At 36.3% G+C, this 9,671-nt stretch overlaps 1 protein-coding gene across 1 annotated transcript in view; it reads left to right on the top strand.

Annotated features, from left to right (window-relative positions):
* The first annotated feature begins 548 nt into the window (after positions 1-548).
* Positions 549-9,671, top strand: part of slkb (STE20-like kinase b) — a 35,114-nt gene continuing 25,991 nt past the window's right edge. Inside the window, exons 1-3 of the mRNA XM_082164305.1 lie at positions 549-1,326; positions 3,759-3,923; positions 8,776-8,824. Of these exons, the coding sequence (XP_082020431.1) occupies positions 1,177-1,326; positions 3,759-3,923; positions 8,776-8,824 (364 nt within the window). The 5' untranslated portion in view covers positions 549-1,176. The remainder of the gene's footprint in view (positions 1,327-3,758; positions 3,924-8,775; positions 8,825-9,671) is intronic.

Genomic DNA, 9,671 nt, shown 5'->3' with positions numbered 1-9,671 from the left:
ACCCCGAGGGATAAACAGTCACACTGACCAATCACGGCACAGCATTAAACTGTCAGTCAAGACAACAGAGAGGCGTAAACCAATCAGAACACTAGATCTGCCTCCGTTTGCGTCCGTTGCCTTGACTACAAGTTGTGAACGCTCACGTTCAAATACAGTAGTTTTGAAGTTGAGATGAAGCAATGAAACGGAGCCAGGCGAAATAGATATAAAATCAAAAAAATAAATAAAATCTTGTAAATATAAAATATAAATATGATGTTTCAAATGGTTCACGAGCGAAAACATACATTGTAAATATTCATATATATTTTGCATTCTGTGAATTGTGATTAAAATTATAAACTCGGCATATAACGTGAACATCATAGTAACATCGTGTATTTGTAGATTTATAGCATGTAATTTAACCCTGAGAAATCAGTGTTTACATCATCCACGACGGCAGGCGACAGTAAAGCGCAGGCGAAGAGCGCGTGAACCAGGCGAAGAACGCGCCGCTCCTCGTGAACGCGCACAGCGACAACAAATCCGATAGATTAGAGGAGGCGCGCGGATCACGCACACGCAGGAGGTGCATAGTTTCTTCAAACAAAAACTATTGTGCCTTTTATCATGCGTTTGGAGCAGTTTCGCTTTTAATCAAGGACCGGAGGATGTACGATCTATAGAAGTGGATATATAAACATTTTCTCAGCCTCTTGACAGACTTTATTTAAAGAGAAAGAGAAAAAACTAGATGTTTTTACGGATCAGATCCATGAAACTCCGAAGAACAACAACCTCATGACTAAAGAGCTAGACGGAGGATTTCTTCAACTCAAGATCGCCTTCACACTATTGCACACCGTAGATTTAAATGTTTTATTTTTATTTTGAAAATATGATTCAATTGACCTCCAAGAATAGCTAGAATCAAGACTCAGTTTTTCTTTGTCTGGGCATTATTGCATTGGCATGATGATGATCCCTATATGACTGCTAGTTTAACATATCAAGTTCTTCAATTATCCCGTGCAAAGACAAACATGTCAACACTCAGACTATTTCCTGATTAAAGAGATTGAACAATGGGAATGCAATAACAATTGCATTGCTTTACGCCTGTTAAGACATTCATTGAAAGAAATCCTTCTTTGTCAACCAACCAGAGAGAAGCGCGCGTGAGATCTGGCTATGTCCTTCTTTAATTTCCGAAAAATCTTTAAATTGGGCGCAGAGAAGAAGAAAAAACAATATGAGCACGTGCACAGGGACACAAATCCGGAGGAAATATGGGAGATTGTGGGAGAACTGGGGGATGGAGCCTTTGGAAAGGTGTTCAAGGTAAAATAAACACGTTGAAATTGTCTGCTCTTATCTTGCTGCAAAAGTTTGTATATGGTATTGTTTGCCTTAGCTGCTATTACTTTTCTTATAATGGAATCTATCTGTCTGTCTGTCTAATATCTGTCTGTCTGTCTAATGTCTGTCTGTCTAATATCTGTCTGTCTAATATCTTTCTGTCTAATATCTGTCTTTCTGTCTGTCTGTCTAATATCTGTCTGTCTGTCTAATGTCTGTCTGTCTAATATCTGTCTGTCTAATATCTTTCTGTCTAATATCTGTCTTTCTGTCTGTCTGTCTAATATCTATCTATCTGTTTGTCTATCTATATGTCTGTATATCTAATGTCTGTCTATCTGTCTGTATGTATGTCTAATTCCTGTCTGTGTCTAATATCTGTCTGTCTGTCTATATATATATATATATATATATATATATATATATATATCTGTCTGTCTAATATCTGTCTGTTTATCTATCTGTCTGTTCAATCTTGCACACAAATTAATATGCAAATGCAAAACGTTTCTGAACTCTTTAAGGTCACCATGCACATGACATCGTCAAGCACACGCCCCTGTCATTGGCTGAATCCAAAATCGCCCCCTAAACCATCAATCACTATTCCCTGTGTTAGTCCATTAATACGGTTGACTTGAAGGAGTGAATGAAAACGAGTGAGCCAATTCGGACAGCTATTGAGTGTACATCGGCTGCAATGCAATGTGGGATTGAATGAATGCACTCAATAATGTCCACCATGGTTTTAGACACCACTACAAATGGCTGTCCCATCAAATAAAGCCCTATTTGAGGGTATAGCGGGTGATTTTTGGATTCAGCCATTGTCATTCACATGACCTCAGCCTGTAGTGTCCAGTCTGCTTGATTATTCCTCTTCTTTGCTCTGTCTAAAGGCTTAATGTTGCTTAGTTTGTTAGTGGGATAGGGTGATTTGGAGATTAAGTTTAAGGCCATTTCCTCTAGTCTATACAGTCAAAACAATGGCATTAGAACTTTCTCATGGTTTCATCAAGTTTGATGGTTTGTAAATGGTCTAATGATCTGTTGGATTGAGGGTCTTGGGTTTTCAGGATATTGGTATTTGTCGATTTGTGTTCTGTTGGGAGCTTCTATGAGCACTGAACAGAATTACAAAATAATTACTGTTTTCAAGCATGTTTCCTGTGGCTGTAATCATTTGAGTACTCTTAAAAACGGTCTGACTTTTCTTAACATAATATTTGCTTCAATTATAAACATTTATAACAGAATATTAACAGAATTTATACTTTAAAATTTTATACTATTATTTTTGTGTAGTTGTATTAATGAACATTAGTATTATTATTAACGGTAACGCTTTATTTTAAGGTGACGTAGTTAAACATTACTACATGTGCTTACTATAGTTATAACAGTAAATTATGCATAATTACATGTAACTAACCCTAAACGTAACTCTAAAGTAAGTACATGTAGTTAATAAATATTACAATGTAACTGCGTCACCTTAAAATAAAGGGTAACACTTTAAGGTGTCCGTTTCACAGTGTAATTGTACATTTAAGTACCGAGTAATAATAATTAATGACATGTTCTTACAATAGGGTTAGGAATAGGGGTTTGTTTAGGGTTAGTTACTTGTAATTATTATGCATAATTTATAGTTATTACTACAGTAACTACATGTAACACTGTAAAATAAAGTGTAACCTAATGGTTTTATTTCCTCATTTAAATCTAAGCTAAAGGTTTAAAAATGAAAAGTTTGAATTATAACATGTCAAATACAACTGGAACGCTTAAATACAATAAAAACCACTGCAGATTTTATTATTCCAGATAAGTCCTGCAATAAACCAGCAGTCTTTGACCTGGTTAATTTTTCACTTCTGAATCACGCTGGATTCTGAATACCGTAATTACCACTATTTACAAAAGCTGTGTGTTGGGTGGAATTGTTCTGTGACCTTCATTGCTCTGCACTGCAGAAAGACTCATTAGTATGAATGACACTGAATGTGATTTCTGTTGAATGCTTGACTGGATCACGCTGACTGCATGGGTCTAATTAATACTTTTTACCTCCGTTTACTGGTTGTTAAAAGAGATTATGTTGAATCATTCGTAGTCTGCTCATGTATGTCACGCCTCAAACATTCATGTCTGATTTGTAGTAGTTTACCATAGTAGTAGTAGTTTAGGTAATTTAACATCGCAAGGTGTATAATAAAGAATAACCAATTTTTTTTAATCACTTTTTATTCTTATTATCACTAACAACATGTTAGCCAAAGTGTCTGCCAACCAGTCTTGCTTTGTTGAAAGTTATAGCATGCAATGGTTCGTTAGACTAATTTTATTTAGAGGGCTGCGTGTAAATGCAGTTGTTTTTGTTTTTTTTAAACTTAAATTTCCTTTTTATTCAGGCTCAGAACAAGCAGACAGGCATTTTTGCTGCTGCAAAAGTGATTGACACCAAAACTGAAGATGAGCTGGAGGACTACATGGTGGAGATCGAAATCTTGGCATCATGTGATCATCACAATATCGTCAAGCTGCTTGACGCGTTTTACTTTGAGAGCAAACTGTGGGTGAGTGGATTTAGTATATTTTTCATGGTCACAGATTTTATTCCTATTCTCTTTTCCACAGCACAATTTTGGAATCTGACTTAAAAAAAAATTTATTTGACCCATCTTGTTTAATCATGTTAATATGCCTCATAATTCACCCTTCGCTGGGAGTGTAATTGACAGGCTATCTGTCATACTAATCATAACGCCGAATTCACAATTTTCTCTGACAAACAAACCAGACAGGAGAGTTGGTAGATTAATGTCGGTGGAATTGAAAAATGGTGTGTGTTGATATCTTTCCGCTGTTGAAACATACTTTCTGATGTTCATTCATGTTTATTTCGTGCTAATGAGTAGGAAGAGATGATCGGTTCACGTGCCGCTTGAACTGAGGCACTACAACGATCTGTCACAACACATTAAAGAGTCGCAAAACGGTATTTATTGTTTGATTTTTATTTATTTAAATGACAACATTTGAAACTTTGTTTCATACCAAAAGTAACCTGCTTTGTCTTGTCTGTTGGCGTGTTGTCAGTGTCCTCTTTGCATCACAATGTATTTTTCACTGCGTTGACTCAAACCATTTCCTTCCTGCACAAGGTTGAGGTGGACTCAGCTTCCAGGTCACTTCAGTCCAGATTCACTTCAGTACTGACATTAGAAACTTACGAGAGGTTCAAATCCTAGAGGCTTTATGAAATTCAGACAGTACATGTGCTCTTTTATATTTCACATTAAATTAGACAAAAAAATTAAGGAATTTTTAAATCCCAGTATGCGCCCGGACATTAAATTTTTTTTTTTTTTTTCAGGGATTAATTCCTATTTATTCTCAAAGGTGATTCTCATTGCTTGATGAGTAAAAAAAAAGGGGTGGATGATTATGATTTCACTTTTCTAACTTTAGTTAGTGTGTAATGTTGCTGTTTGAGCATAAACAACATCTGCATAGTTATGACGCTCAATGTTCAAAGCAAAGGGAGATATTTGCTTTTAAAGAAATCACTTTTTAAGGACTACAACAAACGGCTGGTAGGGACTACACGACATTCCTCCCGGGTTAGTGACATCACAAACCCTAAAATTTACATAAACCCTGCCCCCAGAACATGATTTATAAGTTATAAAGACAGAACATGCTAATCAATGACTAGAAGATAACAACACATAAGCTACATAAATTCACCATTCAGAAACGTCCTGTTGCTTCTACATGTTGTCACTTCTTCTTGAGTCTCTCCATCATTGTCTGAATCCGGTTTGAACATAAAAGGCTTACAGTTTTAGAAATTTTCAGTGCATGTCTGTGTGAGTGCAAGCTGTTGTAGCTCCGCCCCCTGTGCCGGGAGCAGCAGCTCATTTGCATTTAAAGGGACACGCACAAAAACGGTGCGTTTTTGCTCACCCTTAAAAATGGACAATTTTAACATGCTATATAAACACACACACTCTGGGGACATCAAATACTTATTTTACATCTTGTGAAAAGGGCATTATACCACCCCTTTAAAATGTAAATCATCATAAATTTATGGCTGTACAAAAATACTACCAGGATGTACAGAATGGATACACTTCCATTCAAAAGTTTGGGGTTGACAAATTTTTTTGTCTCATCATCCACTTTTTTTCCATTATAAATACAGTAATAGAAACATAACAATGTCTTTACTGTCACATTTGATCCATTTAATGCATCCTTGCTTAATACAATTATACATTTGTTTAAAAACCTTTACTGACCTCAAACTTTTGAACAGTAATGTACTTAAACTATAATTAAAATAATTTTTTAGTGCTTATTTGTCAATGTCATAATGCATAGTTGTCATATCAAGCCTGTTTTAGGCGAAATATGGTTTATCATTTTTTTTCTCCCTTGTTTTTGGAGTGAATATGACCCAAACATGTTCTTAAAAGATTTTTGAGATTTACCAGAAAACCTCTCATCAGAATAATGTTGCATTTTCTCACAGAGAGAACAGTGTTATTTTTCCTCTTCTGTTATCTTCTTCTACCTCTTTGTGTACTGTACTGGAAAAGGTGTCCATATTTTACTTTTATCCTGCCGTACACAAGGAAATGGACTGATATCGGCCTCACCCGTTTCCTTATGTAGATGTAGGAGCGCTTTGATTTGGCTGTGATTCAGGGAATGTTTGAACTGGATTATTCATCAGCCATTTGCAGCTTAAACAGGATAAATAACACATTGCTATCAATAATGCCATTCAGTAGTCCGTGTGAAGTAGTTTCCTCCATGTATTTGTAGAAAAGCTTAGATAACTTAAATTTCAGATGCCACTTACTTTAATATTTTGCAATATGCATTGCATTCAGACAGTTTTAAGTTTGTCCAAAATACTAATTCAGGCTTCTATATATGGTATATATGAGGATTAATAGTGCATTCTGTTATCCAGACAGTGGGATCAATGGAAATAGACAGAATCCTACACTTTAGAGTTGGAAAGGAAGCCTGGTCTTGTGCGTTGAGTATGACTATTGTAGTTCTGGGACTGAATGACAGCACTGTGTGGGCCATTGTGTTATCATAGCCACCAGTCAAAACCAACCTCTCACCCACAGTACAACAGCGTTCAAGAGCATGAATAACAGTGACTGTTCTCAGTGCTGTATCTGTGTGTACACAATAGCGTAGGGTTCAGACTTTAAAGGCCTGTTCACACCAAGGATGATGACGATAGAGATATAGTTCTAAAAATCATTCTAAATATAAAAGAACAGTTGAGTTCACACCACAACTATAACAATAACAGCACAGAGAGACAATAGCATTGGAATCCCTTTCAGAATTATTATTATTTTTTTTTTCAGCTGATGAACAATAAAAACATTGACAACCAATCAGAATCTGTCCTGCTTTTAGAACTCGAGCATTTAAAGCGGCAGACGACAAAACTGCAGTGTGTGCTTGTAATACACAGATTGATACTGTGTGCTGGTGTGGATGCTGATCATTATAGTTATCTTTATAGTGAGCATTCTTGCTGTGAACGGGCCTCAAGACCATTTCAAAGCTTCGTGTGTTTCTTATTTGAAGCCATTGGCACTTTTATCCAAATAATTTAGCTCATTTTGAGTCTAACACACTGATCTATATAGAATGACATGTCATTATATAGATCAGTGGTCTAACATCATAACCTGAGGTCAGAGAGGAAGCAAACCATGCAGATTTAGACCATGATTCAAGCTGATGATTCATGTGATTCATTAAAAAGAACTGCGCTGATTGAGTGAACTTTGTGCTGTCAGTGAGCCAAGCATAAATTGGGAAAGTTTGATTGTCGATATACATTACTGTTAAAAAGTTTGGGGTCTTAAAGGGTTAGTTCACCCAAAAATAAAAAAAATCCCATAATTTACTCGCCCTCAAGCCATCCCAGGAGTATATGACTTTCTTCTTTCATCCAAACACAATTGGAGTTATATTAAAAAATATCCTAGCCCTTCCAAGCCCAAAAGAGAGCATCCATCCATCCATCATAAAATTAATCCATAAGACTCCAGGGGGTTAATAAAGGCCTTCTGAAGCGAAGCGATGAATGTCTTTGCTGTCACTTTAGATCACTTTAGAAAACATCCTTGCTGACTAAAATAATAATTATAAATCGGATAGTTCCAGTCCTTGATTCTGATTGGTTGAGCCGGGTTCGAAGCCGTTGTAAATTACTCAACAAACACACACCTGTGACCGCATTACATTAGTGTTACTCCGCAATTGCCGTTTGTGATTATTTGTTGCTGCATGTGTTGCTTAGCAACCTCTTTGGAACTACATTGCTTGGCGGAGGAATAAATGTGTTATAACGTTATATTTTTTTGTTGCTGGTGTTTATTTTATGAATAAAATAAATATTAATGAATCTGCTACGCGTCGTGCCTAACAACGCCCCTTAGCTGTTCTAAATCCACTGTAAAACACGGCTTCGCGGGGCTTATTGCTTAAATTTCTTTCAAAAAAAAAAAATCTTACTGACCCCAAACTTTTAAACAGTGGTGTATTAAATTTCAGCACCTCTTTTTGTCTCAAATTCTCTCGCCTAAAATATACTGTAGTATTTGTGGCGGCACTCCTGACTACAGGAAACACTATTGTCGTTCAGTATTGACTATGTAAACAGTCTCTTCCAATACATGTCCACCCTCTCCAGATGACTAGCCCCAGCCGTGACCCCTCCGTCCGCCTGGTGTTCACGGAAACTCTAATCCTATTAGCACAGAAAGTCCTCAATTCCGACACTGTGCTAATGTGTAGAAAGCCTTCATCCTTCCTCGTGCTCACACAGGCCTCCCTTGCTCGATCCTCTTATGTCAGTCACCATTTTGAGGAGCAAGAAAAGCCTTCAAGACTCAGCAGCGTATTTGACCAATCATGGCCCTGCAACGCAGCGCTGTTGACTAATCACGGCCCTGCCAAGTGAATTGTTTTGTAAAGTTAATAATGTGGTCAATATTTCCTGGTTTGGATGTTGTACTGTAATTCTGGTTTTATCCATCGATGTGCAACAGATTCTACTGTGTTTGTGGAGTTCTGCACTAAAACTCAATGGGTGTTCTAGATTTTTTTGGAGTGAGTTGAATGAACAATGGTTTTATGAATGAGTGCAGTCTGTTTTGTTTGGTTTTTTTTAAAACCAGTGCCTGCAGGTTCATGTAGGTGTGTTCATGACAATAGGATAAACCGATTCGTCTACTGAAACATAATACTGCCATTGTGCCTGACTGAACATTGAGAAATAAAGACAGTATGCCGATCAATGGCTGCTTTTGTAAAACAGTGTGATTGTGTTTTTGTAAAGTTCACCCAGTTTCATGTTCACCGTGTTTCTGTGTGCAGATCCTGATAGAGTTCTGCGCCGGTGGGGCCGTCGATGCGGTCATGCTCGGTGAGTTCACACAAAGCATTTGACATGCAAGGCTGCATTAGGAAAAGGTCACTTACGGCGGACAGTTGCTTTCCATTACTCAAAAACACATTTCATTCTTAAAGGCGAAGGTGAACTTTAACTGTGCTTTGATTATTCTCACCGGAAAATCAATATTGTTCATGTTATGAGCGACAATATATCGATTTATTCAATGTCTCTTCAGCAAGGTGTTTTGTAGCATTATGCCTGTTGAGTCTTCTTTTACACACTAGTGTTCAAATGTTTAGGGTCAGCAAGATTTTTATTTTTTTTAAGAAATTTAAAAAAATTTCAGCAAGGATACATTAAATTGTTTAAAATTGACAGTAAAGACACTTACGTTACTAAAGATTTTTCATTTTAACTTTCTATTTATCGAAGAATCCTGAAAAAATGTATCAAGGTTTCCACAAAAATATTAGGCAGCACAACTGTTTTTAACACTGATAATAAAAATAAATGTTTCTTGAGCATCAAATCAGCATATTAAAATGATTCTGAAGGATCATGTGACACTGAAAACTGGAGTTAAGATTCTAAAAATTCAGCTTTGCATCACAGGAATAAATTACAGTTTCAAATATATTTAAATAGAAACCAGTTATTTAAAACTTTAAAAATATTTCACAATAGTACTGTTTTTACTGAATTTTTTTATCAAAGAAATGCAGCATTGGTGAGGACTTTTTTCAAACACTTTAAATCTTACTCCAAACTATTGAACAGCAGCGTAAGCCAAAATTTACATTAATATTCTTTAAAATGTTTGTTGATAATGCTTGTGCAGTATATCACAATATACAGTGCCCTCCACAATTAATGGCAC

The sequence above is a fragment of the Leuciscus leuciscus genome, assembly GCF_965113295.1.
Source record: "Leuciscus leuciscus genome assembly, chromosome: 3".
Lineage (NCBI taxonomy): Eukaryota > Metazoa > Chordata > Actinopteri > Cypriniformes > Leuciscidae > Leuciscus > Leuciscus leuciscus.
Note: the sequence above shows the minus strand (reverse complement) of the source record. Positions and strands in the feature narration are given on the sequence as shown.